At 40.9% G+C, this 19,647-nt stretch overlaps 1 protein-coding gene across 10 annotated transcripts in view; it reads right to left on the bottom strand.

Moving 5' to 3' along the window:
- dcdc2c (doublecortin domain containing 2C) overlaps positions 1–19,647 on the bottom strand; it is a 42,674-nt gene that overhangs the window by 9,292 nt on the left and 13,735 nt on the right. For 3 of the 10 annotated variants that reach the window (XM_027274614.1, XM_027274623.1, XM_027274622.1), the window contains exon 11: positions 1,975–2,156. The exons of 1 other annotated variant lie outside the window; for it this stretch is intronic. In XM_027274614.1, the coding sequence (XP_027130415.1) occupies positions 2,002–2,156 (155 nt within the window). In that variant the 3' untranslated portion in view covers positions 1,975–2,001. 6 more of the 10 variants (XM_027274618.1, XM_027274617.1, XM_027274616.1 and 3 more) reach the window with 6 other exon arrangements.

Genomic DNA, 19,647 nt, shown 5'->3' with positions numbered 1-19,647 from the left:
TATATTCACCAGTTTCACCAGTTCACCCACTGTTTCTCATGTGTATATAAGCTATTGTTTGCTAGCAAATTCACCATGTCCTCCCAAGTGGACAAAAAATCATCTAAGGCAGGGTTACAAAGTAAAAATCAAGTTGTGTAATTGCTGATGACATGTTCAGTGAAGATATCGACTCTCTCCTAATCAAAAAAAAGTGTTTGCACAACATCGAATTATTAACCACAAGGGCAATGTAGTGAAAATTGAAACTGACACATCCCGACACTAATAATGTATGGAGTTCAACCAATGTCTTTCTGATGTCAAACTCTCAAGCTCTCTCTGATGTGATCCCACACTAACAGCATGCCACACTCCCTGACAGATATCCATATATACAGCCTAAATGTAATAACCATCACATTATGGTAGAGGGATCAGGCTGATTTAAGATATCTCTCTGCAAAGTGCCCATGCTGTCATCTTATTTTTATCTCCAACCTTGTATTAATGCATTTATCCACTGAATCTGGGTTATACAGTAGTCTTGGTTTTTAATGGTGTAAATAATGCAGTAATTCCATTGAAATTAAGCAGTCTTACACAGACGTCAGCTTCCTTACTTCCACATCCAGTACGAGCCACAGTGTCTATAGGTCAGATTACTTTTTTCAAATGGTATGAAATATAAATGAACCAAAGCTTTTTCTCGCCCTAATCACTTTCTTATATTTTTATCACAGTGGCCGTGAGGATGGAGGGGGAATGACTTCCCATTCTAATCATATCTTCATACCCTCAGGTTAGACCTTCCATTTTGCATACCATAAGTAAATGGCACTGAAAGAGAGCCTTGATATACCGTAAGTGTTAAATATATGTAAAAATTATTCCATCTATTCAGCTTCAGTGGTGCATTATGTCAAATATAAACCCATCAATCAAAAAAAATAATTTAAGACAAGCCAGATGAAAAACTTGATCAAACTTCTTCTAGTCTATCAACAAGAGTCTTTTCTAAACTTTTATGGATTGGCTGATTCTGCCCAGACATGAACTCTATTACCTATCACCTACCTTACCTTCTATTACTTTCAAGCACCACGAGCATCCATGATACAGCAATTTAGTGCAAAAACATTTTCTCTAAATTTGTTTCACACTTTGACATACCCATTCTTGATTCTTTTCAGCCCTAAACGCAAGCTTCCATTTATGAAAAATGTCTGGTTTGGGATCTATCATTACGGCAATCACTCCTTCGCTGTTGTATCATTTCCTCTCAAACATACATTTCATCTCAAGGCCTGTAGACTGTCCCAGGGCCAGCATTTCCAGATACACTATTATTTTGCCCAAACGGTGATCTCCACAGGCAATCTGCATCTGGCTGTGGTGTGTTTGCCGTGGGAATAGAAATCAGACACCTGTCTGTGCGGTGGGAGTTTTTTTTTTTTTTTCTACAACAGCTACCAAGCAGCCAGGCATATCAAAGCAACAGAGTGAAAATGTCTCCTTGTGGAGTAAGAGAAAGTTAGGTTGTAAAATAGGAAAGGTATCATGGTTGTCAGGCATTGGGGACTAATATAACACTCCTCCTTGTTGCCTCCATCATCACTGACATCTGGGACAGTAATCATACCTTAAATGGAATCACCACAATGATGACAGCTTTGTGGATTTATCATTTGCTCTAAATACGTCTGCAGTATATTATTTTTTGACTTCTATCGGGTACAGAGCACATCTGTGGGAAAATGCATCTCTCAAAAACAGACTTAGGTACTTTCTGTTGAGCCTAAGGTCTTGAACATACAGTACATACACATTATTGTATTTTATTTACTTTATTGCTTGTGTATATACATTTTTTACATTTTTACATTAAAAAAACCAAATAAAATCACAATTCTTGTCTACACATCTATCTATCTCTCTATCTTTATCTATTTCTCTTGCTTTATTTTTGTTTTTCAATTTTTAAGGTCCGTTAAAAGCAGCAATGTGACAGTGAGGTGTGAGTTACCAGCAGTTTGGATCGGTCTGTTGTCTAAATGTGTCCCCGGAGGATTGTTTCAAATGTGTGATTCCGAGTCCTGGGGGAAATAACACCAGTTGTGAATGCCATATTGACGATGTTCTTTGCCCCTGTGTTGTCAATGTAAGATCTGGATCCACTGTAAAGCACAAGGAAAAAATGATGTGGTAGGGTCACAGAATTGAATCCATGGAAACTAAAAACATGGCTCAAGTGAGGACCATGTAAAAATGGCTTTTAACACAATGACTGCTCCGAACCAGACACAGTGAAATGAAAAAAATAAAAAAGTCAAACTCTTGCATGTTCTACTCCTGTGTCCCCGTGTTAATTATTCATTTCTCTCATCTCTTGTTACATGCTAAATGTGTCAAATGCATCTATTTATATCAAAATTCTTCCAGTAAATGTAAAAATATCTTTAATGACTCATCTTGAACACAGAAACAGTTACATAACGTATCTAACTAACACCAGCCACCATTTGAAACCGCATTTGACCGTTAGCTCATTTGTATTTGAGGATATTATTATGTTGTTTACATTTCCAAAGACTGTGGTCGAGTCTAATTCTTCTCTTTAACCCTTATCCTCTTTCTCCTGACCTAACAGCACGGGTCAAAGAGGTTGTGGATGGAGGTCGAACAAATCCACACTTCTCTGCAGCTTTCTATTGCACCACATGTGCTTCAATTACCTCAACGTTTTTGAAGCCAATTTCAATGATTTCATTTAAACTTGGCACATAGTAAAGACAAACAGGCTCAAACTGTTGTTTCACTGTGGCTTTAGGGTAACAACTCTCAAAATAATAATTAAAATAAGGGTTGCAGTAGTGCACCTCACTCTATATACTCTACAGGTAATACCTCAATTTATTCTACAGCGATCACACTACCTATATTACTGTACATATATATTGTGCTATTAATTCTTGTTGAGTGTCTTATGCAAATTCAAGACACTCTCATCTCTGTAACTTCATTAATCCACAGTTGCATCCATGCCGGCCTACTTCTTGATCAGGATGTGGCTCAGTACTCTTCATTAACTGAACCCTTTCTACAGGAAATATTAAATCTTAACGCGAGCCGGGTCAAGCAGGACCACACAACCAGGGATTGTGATTCTAATCATGTAGAGGAGGACAACATACATCCATACTTGTTTAATTGGCTCATATACCCATGTTGAGCAGGTGCTGATAACATCCCACATGCACTGGTTTTCATAAGTGCGTGGCTCCTCCAGCCTCGCCCTTCCCGTGCTCCAGAGAAAACGAAGAGGGCAAGTAAATGGATAGTCTACTTGAGATATCCTCCGAGTAATTTCACCCTGTACGATTGAGGCTTTTTAGGGGCTTCATTTAGAGAACCATTTCCCCCCTCCCTACTCTGCACATACACTATTATATAAAAAACATTATTAATATTCACCAGAAATTACTAAGGAGAGCGGGAGAGGGTTGCCGTATCCAGATGGATGCCCCTTAAATCTGTCTTCAATTAGTCTCCACTAACGTACATCTTCCAGTTGAATTCTGATTAGCTGATCTGGCTGGAGAGCACTTGGTCCCCCTCCTGAGTGCAACCTAGTTGCTTTTGAGTATTATGAACCTTTGATCAGTGCCTCTTTATTACCTATAAAAGCATGACATTCTGCATAGCCTCATCTCCTTGTCCATAGTAGTTCCTTCCCTTCTATATCAAAGATCACAGGCTCATATAATGAAAAAAATGAAAAAAAAAATCCGGTCATCCATAAAAGTAAAGCAGATGATAATACCTTTTACTTAACATATCTCACATCTCTCCATTGCGATTATGAACCTGTGGCCTGCCTTCTGTCTCTATAGCTAGCTACTTCCCTCTTGTGGCCAACTGGGACACAGAGATGCCTGAGACACTTACTGAGGTCAACATCTCTTTCCTCCTTCCTACATTTTTTAAAAGCAAGAAGAAGAAGATCAGAAACATGTATAACACAACAACAGCATACTGACATTCATCTCACCCCCTCCACCACCACTTCTCCCTCGTCTGTGTAGAGAGTGGATCACCAGGGGAGCTAAACCCTTCCCATTAACATATAGACTCTTTATTTAAATCCCATTCACTTTTCCATCCATTTAGAAGAGTAATGCCAGCAGGTTACAGCGATGGCATTGCGTGAGGCCATGATTGAGTTTCAATTTGATCATTTTTATCTGATTGGGAGGTAAACAGTATCATGATTGATAAGATCTCATTACAATAGGAAAGTGAGAGTTTAATTTCCTGTACATGTTCCATCTTTATTAATGTCAAAGGCAGCAGGTCGTCAATTGCATTACAGGTACCCTGGCTAGGCATCCTGCTTGACACAATCGAGACCAGCGAGCCAGCTTAAAGGGATTACCTTTGGCACGACCCTCCAGTCCGATTTTTGACTTGCTTTTTGACGTTAATGCTGCATCTCAGGTTGTGTAAAATTCTTTACAACTCACACAAAATATTATGCCGTTTAATTAATCTATGTCGCTATTATGTCTCAATGAGTCTCCTCCTGGTGTTTTGAAATGGCTGCCAGAGTGGCAGAAGACCAGCTGGTGTAGAAACAGCAGACTTGTTGTCTGTCAAGAAAAGAGAAAAAAAAAAAGAAACTACAGAAGAAGACGGTGACTATCACACCCTGACACTACCCGTCCGGTGAAAGAAAGAATGAAAAAAAAAAAAAAAACTTCAATAATAAACCTGTCAACACTCCAATCTGAATACCCAGGAGCCACAACTGTCTCAACTCTCCTCCCCTGGCGATAGTCATCATCACGGACACTCTCCTGAGAGACAGCATCTCATCTATCAATCAGTCACACACACACACACACCTACAGCCTCCTCATCACATCAGCTCTATTTGTCCCATTATATCCTTAACACGGTCTAAAATACCTCCAGGAAGGGAACTGTGAACGGTTGAGGGCTGTTCAGGTGTGTGTGTGTGTGTCTGTGCATAAGTGTGTGCCGTCAGTGGCTTCATTACTGGCGCCCCGCTATTGCTTATGCCTGTCGCTAAGACTCTGAGACAGGCTTGTTTGTTTGTTTCCCCCCGCTGTAATCCTCAGTTGAGGTTTGACGTGCAGCGTGGAGCCTTAGCTGTGTTACCCACAGGCCTCTGGGAGGCTGAGTGCCGTGGCATGTACCAGGAAAAGAGAGAGAGGGAGGCACAGGAGACTTACACCCCTTGCACCTGATCATTACCATGCTAAATTTATATTGATTGCTGTAGCTTAAGAGCTAAATGTGAGTTATTCCCCTGACGCAGTCCCCGTGTAGGATCTGTGGTGGTGGGCTTCTGGTAATCCAGAGAAACCACAACATGTGTGCACTGTGTTTGGACACAGATATGACCGTACATATTATGCAGTGCCAGGGAGCATTTATGTAAACCTGACCACTCTTTCCAGCAGTAATTTTTAAGCATGAGTTTCACCGCTTTTAGATTTTCACATTACATTTCCCCATTGAAGATTGCACACAGTGTTGGATGTAATGTGACACTGTGTGCAGTCTTAGCTGGGGAATGGTCGGTCCTGAGGGACTGGACAGCGGGTGGGTTGTTGATTCCTCAAGATGTTTCCAGCTTCTTCTTCTTCTTTTTTTTTTACTGCTTCTTGCTTTGCTGGATAAAGTTGTGTGTTTGCAGTGTCTCTCCTCCTGCAGGCAGCTTTCATCACACATATGCATATGTGCTTGCCCTTGACATTATCATCAGCAGATTTGCGCAAGGGGCCCCGAGGTAAGGTTGAAATACTGCTGAGGCTTCTGAGAGAGTGGCCTGCTTTAGAGAGAGTGTCCAAGGGCTAAATTGTCAGAGACGGAGGCAGAGGAAGGGAAAAAGCTCAGTAACTGAACCTAACAGAGCGCCCCTCAGGGGACAGCAGTAATTAAACAGTGATTAAATTAAGGGGCAATGCGGGCAAAACGCAGACTGATTGACACTCCGCTGGCTCCTCTCTCTCTTCTCCTCTCTCTGTCTCTCTATCTCGCTCGCTCTCTCTCTGCGGGTTCAGCTCTGTCGTGGAGCATTGCTTTCCATTGACCTCCAATTACTCACCCACTCTGAATTCTTCAAGGTCCAATTTTCGAAAACTATTTTCTTAACTGTGTTAAGAGCATGGATCGCTGCACATTTGCTTCTGAGAAGGCTGAGCTGCAGGAGTGGAACACAGAAGTTGAGGAAAGGAAGAAGAAGGGAAAAAAAGCCCATATACTTAAATGCACAGTGTCTTTGTGTTTCCAATACTATCAGTGTTTACTTCAGATAAACTCACAAACTACAATTGCTCTAGCGTAGCACCCAGAGTACTATCAGTCTTCACTACAGATGGACTCACAAAAGTACAATCACGAGAAGCTGCCAGTGATTTAGAAACCGTACTCATGCCGAATCCAAAGTGAGTTTCTGCCCTTTTTAAAGCCCATAGCCGGGCAGCTTTAGAAGTGCCTTATCAAATACTCTCCTCGGGGGGGAAATACTATAAATTACCTTTGGCCACTCCTTAAACCCAAAGCAAATAGACAGACAGAAGAGCTGAGCAACAGCAATAAAACCAGCTTTAACAAAACAATCAGAAAAACCAAGACACTGAAATTGCCTTCCTCCAAATCTAAGATTCTCCACACGTTCCTGGCTTACTCTGCTTGCCACAGTGCCCCGGGTCCTCTGGCCCTTGTATAGATTTTTATAAACCAGGTCTTGTGCTTATGAAAATACGTACTAAGGGTCCTTAAACAATCTGTTAAGTCTTCTGATAGTGAAGAAGGTCCTCTTAGTGTGTAATACAAATTCAAATAGCTGTATGGAGATGGATTACGGGGCAGACAAAGAACAGGGGCCCACTTTAGAGGATGACTTCAAGATGACAGGTATTGATTAAGTGCTCAATGAGAGTACGCCTATGAAAGGCCAGCCACCACATAGCTCATGAAAGAATCATATTGCTCATACACAAGGCGCTCAGCAAACATACAGGCGTGGAGTGTAGGCGTGAGCACACTCAAGCTTGTCATATCGCAGACCAAACAGTTGACAACCTGCTCGGTTTTCTGTGGTTACCAAGTCATAAAAAAATGATATCAAACTTTTCTTATGTATTTTGAAAGCCTATTAGTACCTATATATCTGGTTAACTATTGAAGGAAGCTGACATCAATGGCAGGCAGATAAGTGTGTTTTTTCGTTGGATGTGGCTTTGCCCAGGAAGACAGAAATGAATCCGTATGCCAGAATCCATTATTCTTTAGTTTGAACGCCGCAGTTTGACACCACACATTCCTTTACTCCTGACACTAGTATTGAAAGGAAAAGAGAAAGCATGTTTTCAAAGATAACATGTGAATTTAATTTCTTGGTGAAACAGCGGAACTGGAAGACTTAGCCCTCCCGAGCATAAATTGTGCAGCCGATGCGCGGTTGTCAGAGTTTGTGATGATGCCGCACGAAGACAGCCTGTAATCGCAACAGCACTGCCAGCCTGACCCACCTCATCATCCCTGACATTTAGCACAACGCCGTTCCTCTCCCTCCCTCTCCTCTCTCTCTCTCTTCTTCACGGTAAACAAATGTTTTAACCCTGATTTGTATCAGCGGAAGCAGAGGACACGTAGTGACACAAAGTGTGGAAAACTTCTGACAAGAGGGCGGGAGAAAGAAGCTGAGAAAATAGCGCGAGGGAGGAAGGGGAAGAAAGGAGTGAGAAGAAGAAAAGAGATAAAGATAGGGGAAAGAGAGAGGAAGAGAGGAAGAGAGCAAGACCAGCAGGGAGGGCGATCTGGCCAGACTGCCACTTAACAGGGGGTATCTGAGATTAATCTCTAAGGAAAGCTGTCAGGTCTTTGCAGACACTGTTCTGACGGAAACTAGGAAATAAATGCTTCTTTAAGCCGTCATAAATATGCAGCTTCCTGCCTCACGCAGTCACCGCTCAGACCTGAGTCCGAGCTCATTATCCTTCGTCTGCGCTGGCAGGTTTGCATGCCAAGTTACAGGCAGGATCACTAAAAGCCCCTTAACGTTAGCCGCAGTGGGATATGTGGCTTGCTTCTGGGACTAGAAAGCAGGTTCATCAAATCAGTGGGTTGTGTTTTTTTAAAAACATAGGCTATGCTATGTAAAAAAAAAAACTTGACTTTTGAGGTTTGGTTAAACTTCGAATGCACTCAAACCATAATTGTTCAATGAGCAGTAAGACTTTCCGTGTGAAACCCCAAACATTAAGTATGCATGGTTTCTATTTTTTTTCCAGTATGCACTATATATGGTTTTAAGGTGGATCATATGAATAATCAAACGGTATGAAAACATCTCTGGTTAAATCAAATGTGTCAGAAAGAAGCACTTTACAGACCCATCACCCAAATATTTTCAATATACAATCTGAGATCTATGAATAGCATTGACAAAAGGCGCATTTGACTTGATTACCTCTTGACATTTCCCACCATGAATGAAGGCAGCAGTAGATAAGGCAATCACGACACTGACACAGTGTAAATATATAAATATTCTCATTTATCCTGGTCTCTAGATAAAGACATAAGGGCACATAAACGCATGAATGGACAACGTCTCTCAGCAGCCAGCAGGTCCCTGCCTGCCTGCCTGTCTGTCTGTAGAGGCTGACAGTACAGCAGCGTGCCCTTCATTATCATCGGGTAATGCTCATCACAACGGCCGTGGCTTTTCTCCATAAAAACCCCAAGTCTCACTCACAATGAGAAATAGGGGAGATAAGGTGCAGGAGACCATTTCTCTTGACATTCACAACGGCAAACTCATCAGTCATGCTGTCAAAGGCACTGGTCTTGGCTAGTTTGGGATTTATGAGAAATAATGATGGGTCGAAAATAGCCGGTGAGGGCTTTGCTTTTACCTTTGGTTTGGGCGTGTTGTGTATTGAGGCACGCTCTGCATAAAACCCAATTTCTTTCGTCAGTGACCCTTGCACTGATTTCACATCCAATCTCACCATGTTTGGGAGGTTTGGCTGAGTCTGTTTGAGTTGCCGCTGACATTTCCGTCTCACATGATAAAAGAGTATGGCGGCAATAAGTTTATCCAAAAGGTCCATTGTGTAAGATTTAGGGAAATTTATTACCAGAATATGTCAGAAATGGAATATAATGGGTTCATTCATGTATATCTAATCACCTGAAAATAAGAATTATTGTGGCTTTGGTTACCTTAGAATTAGTTCTTTTTAATCTAAAGAGGGAGCGGGTCCATCAGGTCACAATTGGGGTTGGGTCAGTAGCCAATTTTTCCAGTCTGGTCCAGACTGCTTAAACTAATCAGATTTTGTGCAAACCAAATGAACTAGTGTTTGTTCGGACAAATACAGCTAAAGTAATCTCAGCTTGGTCTGCAGCATGTGTAGCACCAGCAGAGTACGCATAAAACTGTAAGTTTCTAACTAGTTTGTGAAATACATAATGACATAAAGTTAATAAACAATATATTTTAATAAGCACTTTAATTAATGTTAAGGAAACCAAACAGCTCTGACTAAAGAACATTAACATGGACCTGTCCTGTCCTGGACCATATCTGAAAAAATGACACAACACAATGCAACAACAAAACAGTAATAGCATGTGTCAAACACTCATATTTTCTCTTCAAACTAGTGACAGGCAGTGACAGATGCTCCCAGTGCAATTCTCTTTGTAAACATTCTGGGACACATTCACGTAGGAGCAGTTATTGTCATGTGCCACAAGGTCTATAACTTAGAGTAAATGATTAACTCCAAAGTCATTTGAAAGTGGATTTCAATACTGTTGCAAGGGCACATGGTCGAATCATATAGCACAACTGCACAACTATAGATTATAGTCAGCAGGACTTTTAATGGGATCCCTATGGGATCATACTGTAGGGATGTCCTCAAGCAGTAAATTATTAGTCAATTTCAGATTATCAAGTTTATTAATTACTATTCTTAATATATCTTATGAGACTGCCAGGAGATATAGCCTAACTACCTAAAAGCTGCAAATGAAATGCTCGACATACATTTACATTAAATATTTTAATGAAATACTAGATTGGCTGCATGTGCAGCTCGCCTCTTGCTTCAGAGTTCATGAACCTAGAATGAAGGTGCACCTGTTAAAAATGTTCAAAGTGCAACATTGCTTATAAGCAAAGTGTTGTGAAATTACTGGACGAGAGAGTTTGGGGGCAATTTTTATTCAAGTGTGTGAATGAGACCTCTTGAGGCTCAAGGGTACTTGGATCTGTGTGGAAATTAAGCCATGAGATTGTGGCTGAGGGGATGGTGGATTGACAGCGACATTAACCCCCACAGCAGCTCCGCTATATCACACTATGGCTCTGTAAAATAGACGGACAGGAATATCAAATTAAATCTTCTTAATAGCAGCAAGGGATGTGGAGTCAGATTGGTATGAACTGCAGGAATGTCCAAAAGCAGGACATGAAGGGTGGTGTTTAGTGGAATAAAATGAAGTGGCTATGAAGTGTTTTGGTTAATAGCCCTACTCCAACCAACTTCATACAGAAGGTACTGTCATATTTACACCAATCTGAAATGGCCTCATTCACAATGCCCTCTGCCCTGTTCTTGAAACAAGTTCATAGGTCATGTTCCATTCTTTGCTTTGCTGTTAATTTGGATAGATTCATTAAGTCCATTACATTATTAACATGAACAAGAGTTACTCAGTGACAACAGAACAAGAAAAAACACTAGTACCACTCTGAGCAGCCGGCTTTTGTCATGGCTTTGTTGACAGTTTTCTCACTAGTCACACTGGGGTTTTTTTGTTGTTTTTTTCCTTTCCAGGTTCAGTGACACCACATCGGTGTGCCACAAAGACTAACCTTAATGTAGACAAAGCCAAGTCGGCAAATCTTTGCACAAGCAACATGCATGGACGCACACACTCTTAACAGTAGGAGGTGCATAGAGGGAGCAAGGCGTTTTTCAATGCATTTAGATGAGACCTTTAACAAAGGTCCCTAATGCAGATATCAATGGACCAAGGGACTGGGCTATCGGAGCGAAATTGGCTGACGGAGGGATGTCACCTCTGTGCATGAAAAATGATGGATCCCATTTGTAAACTTCTCCTCTACACACTACTGCCCCTCCTCTACCACCACACATGGAACAAACGCTGCCATTGGTTATTAAACAAGGAAGCAAACCTCTGACTTTGCTGGCAAATAACAAGTGGTCTGGTAAAATTGGCACTTTACTGGCCATTTCATCTGACTGTCAGGAAGCCCACGGAGGGCCTGTGAGATTTCAGTGATGACAGGATAGATTAACATCATGGACTTTATTTTTCATCTTCCTTTCATTTTTTTTCCATACTATTCTCTGTGGACATCAACAAAATGAAACCAATATATATGAACCCACGAACGCACAAGTGGAGCTTTCAAAATATTAGATTTTGTGTGTTGGATTGGACAATCTACTGTTTCTTTTCTACTAAATCCATGGTTGGGCTTGATTTGGGAGGCAAAGGCACAAACACCTTAAGATGAATAGACTGCTGTGTTGCAACGTGCATTTTTTTGCAGCCTGAAATTAAATAGATTTATATTTCATATATAAAACGTCTTGTTTTTTTTGTTTTTTTAAAGTGTGGGGCTAAGGTCTGAATACAAACATCAAGCCAAATGATAGAACACAGGCCATGCATAATACAACAATTTACAGGGTGTGCAGAAATCATGCTAAGCATATAAAGTGCGATAAGCAACATAATATGCATGCTGAGCATTTCTAAGGAAACAATGATATATTGCTAATCATCCTAAAATGAATTACTGCGTTTTTAAAAGCGGTGTGTTGAGTCAAAGGTGTAGAGGTTAATATAGGCAAACAGGCATCTCTGCTGAAAAAATGAAAACTTCCCTGTGGAATGTGATGGCCGGCCTAAATGCTGACATTGTGGTTTCAGTGATGGAGTGACTTTGGGAAGGCTTGTGGTCTGCCAGCGTTCAAAGCTGTGCCTTGAGGGTAAGGGGTAAATTTGCTAAGTTAATCACATAATGAGGCCAATTAAACATGGTAGAACCCAGGTGAAATGGGAGCTGCCACAGAGCCTCCAACAAATGAGACTCTGCAGATTCCCTCTCTGGACAGGGGCTGGACAACCTAGTTTCAGCTCCAATAATCTTCTACTAAGTATTCACTTCACCACTTATACAGTGTATCTTATTAATATATGTACAGTGTACTGGATTAGGTGTCTGTATTGAGTGAATTAATTTAGCATGTGAATATGTACATTAACATCCAGGGTAGCCTGGATTAGGGCTGCGGCTAACGATTCGTTTCATTATCCGTTAATGTGTAGATTATTTTTGCAAGTAATTAAGCGTATGTTTAGTATCTAAAAAAGGTCATAAAATTGTAAAAAACAAACTGTGCACACTGTGACATCTTCAAATTGCTTGTTTTGTCCGACCAACAGTCCAAAATGGGAATATATTCAACTTTTAATTATATAAAACAGAGAAAAGCCGCAGTTTTTCTTACTATCAGTAACAGGTTAAGTTATTTTGGAGATTTCTATATTTCTGTTTTGTCCAAGAGTCTTAAACTCAAATAAATAAAACCAAAAACTCATTTTTTTGTCATGAATATTTAATGATATTGATAATAACTTTGTTGTTAGAGCCCAATAATCAATAATTAAAGTAGCTGTTTGTTGTTGATGTTCAGGTGGAGTGTCACTCAAACCTTAAGCAACACCGGACTGAATTCACCAGAACTTTTACTGACATTACTGACATTGCACCTCTCCATCACAAACGATTATAACTGCTGGGATGTTGATGACGAGAATATCTGGGTGTTTCAGTGCTCTTCTGGGTTCTACGGGAGGATAAATCACTTCAGCAGCAATTAGACTTCCCTGAGTGCTTCCTACATACCTGTAACTCCACAGGCATAGCAGGCCGGGAGGTCAAAGACCATGAGGGTTATACACTGAACAAGATAAATAGCAGTGAAACAGTATATTCATGTGTCATCCTCTTACACATAAGAGTGTTAAGAGCTCAATAATCTTAGAGTGTCAGCCCCTTCTAAACCATTTGTTGCACCACTGTACATGTACAGTTCATAGGGTAGAAGAATAATGACTACTTGCTTTATGATACAGAAATTTGCTTTTCTTTTTTTACCTGTTCATCAACTAAGAGAGAGCCTGTGGGTGTGTAGGTTCATTTAAAAAACAGAACATAACCAGCCAAGGATAGAATATCTTGCTTACAAGCTGTAGGGCTACCACAAATGAAAAGCTGTATCACTGTCACAGACACAACACAAAGCAATAAGGAACTGTGGAGAGAGCAGTACATTAAAACATGAATACATAAGGAGCTATATGGGCACTAATGAAAGAATATTTCATCACCATCGAGGGTTTATAAAAAGGCCCACCACTCTGCCCACCACGATCCACTAATCTGGATGTAGAGGATTTGAGCAGAGTAAGATGGACAAGGGAAATTAAGGCAGGCACATTTTACCAGATCATATTGCGATGATTTGTTAATAAAATGCAAAGCGACAGGCTAGATGTGAGACAGCGACTAAAGCGCGGCCGTGATTTAGACTTAATCCGTCATTATCCCGCCTTTGAAGTGACCTCGCTGTGCATGTTCCCACTGTGACCCAGAAGCACACTCGGGCTTCTTCATTAGCCAGGATGAAATAGAGCCACAGCATACTTTGATGTCCCGTCCTGTCCACACACACACACACACACACACAGGACACCTACATACTCACACAGATCACAGATATCCTTATCACTGACTACACTGAGGCATGGAAAAACATTATGGTTTTTAATCAATTATGGCTCTCACCTTTGGGGCAGCACATTCATTACATATGATAGGAGCAGCTAAGGGACAATATTCCGATTGCGTGCTGAGATTGAAATGAAAGAAATTGTATGGTTAGAGGGTAGACAATGACTGCAATTTCGCACAGCAGAACATCCCTGGCTAGATTTACATATGTGCACACAGAAGGCTTATACTGCATGTGATTTCACTGATATAATTTATGTGTACCCAGTAATTTATCATCCTTAGATCACCGAATAGAAATCAAGCACAGATCTCCTAAAGAGGTCCACACATGCTGCCAGTAAATGATAGGTGTTATAAAAGTTTATCATGGCAATGAAATGGAACGAATCAATCAAAAAAAGGCACAGGTTGCCGTCATGCAAAATGGTGCCCAATCAGAGGTAGTTATCTGGTAGGAGGTGAACGCATGTAGAACATGCAGGCAGAAACAGAAGCCTTTGTTTAAAAAACAACCAGAATACCTGCATACAGATTCTGTGCATTAAGGCCGTTTTCTCAACTTGTAATGTTAAATATTTTTAGGATGTTGTCATTAGGCAGCCAACTGTCAAACAGAAAAAGGTAATAAATTGGCATTAAAATGGAACAAACTTTGTTGCGTTGTTATAATTAATGTAGTCATTAAATCTAGACTTCAGATAATCGAGCCCCTGAACTTGAACCTGGCAATTTTTAAATACTGTTGTCTGTCTCAAGTTGCTCATCTTTGAAGATGAAATTAAATAAAAAAGGCTGCTGCAGTGAACTTCCAGCAGGTGTCATTAATCCAATTTAGTAAATGCAGTTCAGAAATATAACTTTTTATTTTCACTGGCTGCAGTCCTCTTTGGTATTGATCCTTTTATTAAGTGTGTATGTTACTTTTAAGTATGTTTGTTACTTTAGAATTAAATATATTAAATATATCTGAATGTAAGCAAATATCAACTAAATTACTGACTCGCTATGTAAATTAATGTATAATGAAGCTTTTCTATATAAAAAAAAAAAACTGTGATCCTTTAAGAAAGAACCCATCTGTGTCTTTGGCACACAGTCTGCTGGAGTCTGCTCCCTTACAAAAAAGGTGTGAGCACCCATGCGGTTAGCTGCACAACACACACGTTTGCTGCATGGTGTAGAAGTAGAGTCCTTTCCCCAGGCAATGGCCCGTCAGGCCAGACAAGGAGGCCGGGTGTTAAAGTGTGAGCCGGGTACACAGAGTAACAACAGGGCCATCTGCCCTGGGAATGCACACATCCATCTTACCAAGGACAGCCAGTCTGCGAACAGATAAAGGAAAACAAGAAAGAGCGAGGGGAGGGGGGGGTGTGGGGGTGTGGGGGAGCAAAGACAGGGAGAAAGGAAGTAAGAAAAGGAGGCAGTAAGGATGAGACAGAGAAAAATACATTTGAACATATATGTGTGTGCACACATGTGGTGGGGGGTGGCTGCGAAGGAAGTAAAGACAAGGTGAGAGGAGAGACAAGGGAGTGGTTTGTATAACAGTAATCTAGAGTGGTGGCACCATCTGCAAATAGTGAAGGCTGAACAAATTACACAAAGCATAATATGCAAGGTTTTTCTCTCATACAGCTGTGAACGGTTGAAAGCCTGAAGTGGACAATAATACCTACGATACAAAACAATAAGAGGTGCTTAATAAAAACAAAACATCGCTAAGTGAACCAACTTTACATTTAAAGAACCAGTGTGTAGAATTTAGTTGCATCTAGTGGACTAATCGTTGCATTGCAGTCTCCTCACATCACCCTCACCTTCCTAGTATAAAGGAGAAACAACCCTTTAAGGACCCTGTTTAGTCACAATTTAGTTTTTCTTATCAGAGCTACTGTAGAAACATGATGTTTCAATATGACGGCCTCCATGAAAGAGGACCCGCTCCCACTGTAGATATACAAGAATCATTTTTCACAGCCAACACAGTTTCTTCCTAGATGCTTAGAACTGCGAGGTGAGGTTGTAAACACCAACTAAACCCCAAGATGAAATCAGATCAAATTCGACACACTGGTCCTTTAAAGTTTCACTTTGCTCGTCTTTATCTCGCTAACGTTTACAAATCAATATTCGCCCATTTGTTCATAATTCATTTTGAAAAACAAATCGCCGTGCTCTTTCATTCTATCGAGCATGACATCAGGAAGGTCAGTTGAGAGGACAGCAGTAAGTCTCGACTCCCACCGTCATCCCTGCTTCATAACCATCTGGATATGACTCCAAACACTGCAGTCAGCAATCTGGGTGCAGTGATATCATCTTGCATTCTCCATTTGTTTTTATTTTTAGACCATTTCCTCATCACTGTATAATCAGTATATATGGTCCGACTGATATAGCACTCTTTCCCCTCTCTCTCTCTCTCTCTCTTACTCACTCTCTGACTCCACATTACCTTATCACACTGAGAGCTTTTAGCTGTGCTTCCAGCCATTAGCTTCAGACAGTGGGTAGCTACCAGGCCGGAACAGTGAGAGAGAGAGAGAGAGAGAGAGACAGAGAGAAAGAGAGAGGGGGAAAGTGGCCTCTTGGTAGCTCTGGATGATGTCTGTGGTTAAAAAGGTCTTTTTATAACACCACCTGTCCATCTTGTCTGCAAGGAGGCCCGATACAGGTCTCAAGGCATGTGGAGCCTCTGTATAAAATGCCCTTCAACAATTTTCTTTCCACTTACACAACATACAAAAGTTCACCTCCACTTTTGTCCTATTCAGCTTGTGACCGGGGAGGTCTATAACTTTCATAAAAAGCCACTATGTATCGTTGAGCAAGACAAGGCACCACAACTGCACAAGAGCTCGTCAACATTTTTTATTTTATTTACCTGGCTAAAGGTTAAAAAGTAAATGTGTACTACAGTGTGCATACATTATGCATCAACATTTGTTTTGAGTGCCACTGCAGTGCACTCCGCACTATAATCCATCATTTATAATCACTGCAATTATATCACAGCAAGAGAACAAACTTAGTGTTATGCCCATTATTTCCAGACATCTCTGTGACGCAGACCTGCAGCACTTAAGCTTGAAGCCTCCTTTCAGAGCAGGGCGGCTGATTTAGCGTCACGTTGAGAACAATTGTTGAGCTGCTTACTGAAGCGTCTCAGCTGGTCAGAGTGCCCGCCATGTGAGACGACTGACGTGTTATTGACAGATGGCCGGGCTCCTGCCTTCCTCCACGTGAGACTTCCAAAACCAAACAACTACTGGATACACCAAGGTGATCCTCACATCACTATCAATCAATTATTCACATATTTGTGCTGGCCCGCGAAAAGCAGCTTGGCTGCATCTCATAAGTGCTAGACCGACATGCATTTTGCAAGAGGGGAATGGAGGGAGCCCGGCTATTACCCTGCGTTTGATCCTACAGTTGTGGTGAAACTAACTTGCTTGCGCACTGTGGCAGCGTAACATAGAACTGCGATTAAGTGGGTCAATGATTCTCATTGTCTGCATTACAGCCATTAGCTTTTATGAAAGAATACATCATGCGAGCCAGTTCTATATCTGAGGCAACATGCAGAGAAAGCCTGTTTTATTCATTTGCAAATTTCTTTTCGACACGAAACCGAGGTCAAGCCTTAAACTTTTCTGAATACTGAGTGCACTTGAACTGAATACATAACCATGGAGCAATATTTTTTATGTGGGTGCATCAGTTATAGTACATGCTGGAGAGGAAGAGATGCAACAGTACTGTGGTTATTGTACAAGCAGCAGCGTCTAGTGGCTTTGGCTGTACTTGAGGGAGATCTAGTTTATTATTCCTTGTTTAGTCGATCTCCCTGGACTTTTTCCTTAAAGTATAAAACAAAGCACTGCTACGCTGTGTTTAATATGAGGTGCTATGGTTTGCTTTAGTACATACCATCACACACTCCCCTTTCTCCGTTTCCTTCCCTCATGCCACACAGAAATGTTAAAGATTTGCCCCGAGGTCAGCCGTAACAGCCCCTCATTCCACCCATCACCGTGCCCTTGTGTTCTTCATAGCCACCACCACGAGAGGCAATGATTCATTCTTTTGATCCACTCCAATATCATTAAGTTATTAGTTGATTTCAGTGGATTTAATCAGCATAGTAATTCCTCTCCAAGGGAAGATAAGTCTCTCTCAAGAGCAGTTATGCCGTCCACTATGCTTGCTGATTAGACACAAGGCCCCAAAATAATTCATCAGAAAACTGCAAAAAATAATTTATCAAAAGTGCTTCTCACAAAACCCGCGCAGGACCTTTGCTTCTTAATAATTAAACTCCGCAATTAGGCATCTTACCATGCACTCAGTGTGAGACTCCATGTAATATTCATAACCATACATAATTATGCAATATATTCACTGAAATAAGAGGCCATATATTCACGGTGGGGCTGTCAAGAGGCAAGACATTTTTATTTGGTTTATAACACTGTTTCATCTTATACATGAGCAGCTGGCTCCTGGAGACAGAAGAGAACGAGGACGTCTGGTCCTTAGCAGACTGACATGGTATTCTGTGGTTCTGGCTTTTAAAGGAAAGAGAAGAGATCAAGAAAGACAGAAAGAGGAAAAAGGGATGGATTGGTAATTGGTGATGCTCTCACCATAGAGACCACTAATATCAAAATATATCTGCTGGACACAACAAAGACCTACCTTAGTGGTATCATACATTGACTGGCCTCAACACAAGATGCAGAAAGAGAGAGGGGGGCATTAAATTAAAATGGGAGTCGAGATGGGGTCCTGTCTCGGGATGTATTGTATGATAAATTATACATAATGCTCAATCCAGCATGGTACCAAACTATAGAAAAAGAAAAATAGTCCAGAAGCCCTTGATGGTGCCTGAAGCAAATAAGCAGCAGCAGCGGTCTACTGTGGACACACTGTGGACAAGGTTGGCTTTCATCTTCAGATGCAGTTCAAAGCCACGGGCTACGCACAGAACAAACTGGCAATCAAAGCTAATGTGTAACTGGGCAGTGGTGCACTTCATAGAGCCTGTCGTCTTGAGTGCAGGGGAGATCACACGCAGACGCCTCTCTTACATCACAATGGCTGATTTTCAACACGCCGTCTTTGGAACTTATTATTTTTCTGCATGTAAATGTAAAAAAAAAAAAAAAAAGAGAGAGCGAAACGCGTCGCTGTTGGGAGCTGCTGCCTTTTGAAGGCCTTTCATGACAAGCACTCTATATGATGAGCGAGAAGAAAAGCATACATTTTATTCCAACTTTACTGTAGTTAACAAAGGCTCTCATTCTCCCTCAGCAGAAGCCATCCCCAAGGATATAATTTGCTCCATGCCTGAACAAAAACTCCAAGTTATATGTTGTAACACGAGATGTATTGTAGTGGACTAAAATCCATAGAACGTGAGATTATATACTTTAGTGTTGTGAATATCGCGCAGCTCTTTGTGGAGGGATTTCATGAGCATTTAATATCCACACCAAGCATCTGTAATTCTCACAAGTTGTTATAATTTGTTACAATAACATGGAACATGCTGTATCCCCATATGGTTCACAAACCATGCTGTGCTCTCTAGGAAGCTCTACTACACTCTGCATTATGTTTTATGTATTAGAGATTGCAAGTTGAATCAATGAAACATTTAATTATTATTTGTAGAGTACATACCTTTTGAAGGAATGTCATGCAGGTCAAAGCAGTGAATGTTAATGATTACTTTCTGTAAAAAAAAAAAAAAAGACAAAATAAAAATAAAAATG

This window comes from Larimichthys crocea, chromosome XXIV (assembly GCF_000972845.2).
Source record: "Larimichthys crocea isolate SSNF chromosome XXIV, L_crocea_2.0, whole genome shotgun sequence".
NCBI classification, from domain to species: Eukaryota; Metazoa; Chordata; class Actinopteri; family Sciaenidae; genus Larimichthys; species Larimichthys crocea.
This window is presented reverse-complemented; position numbering and strand designations above follow the sequence as displayed.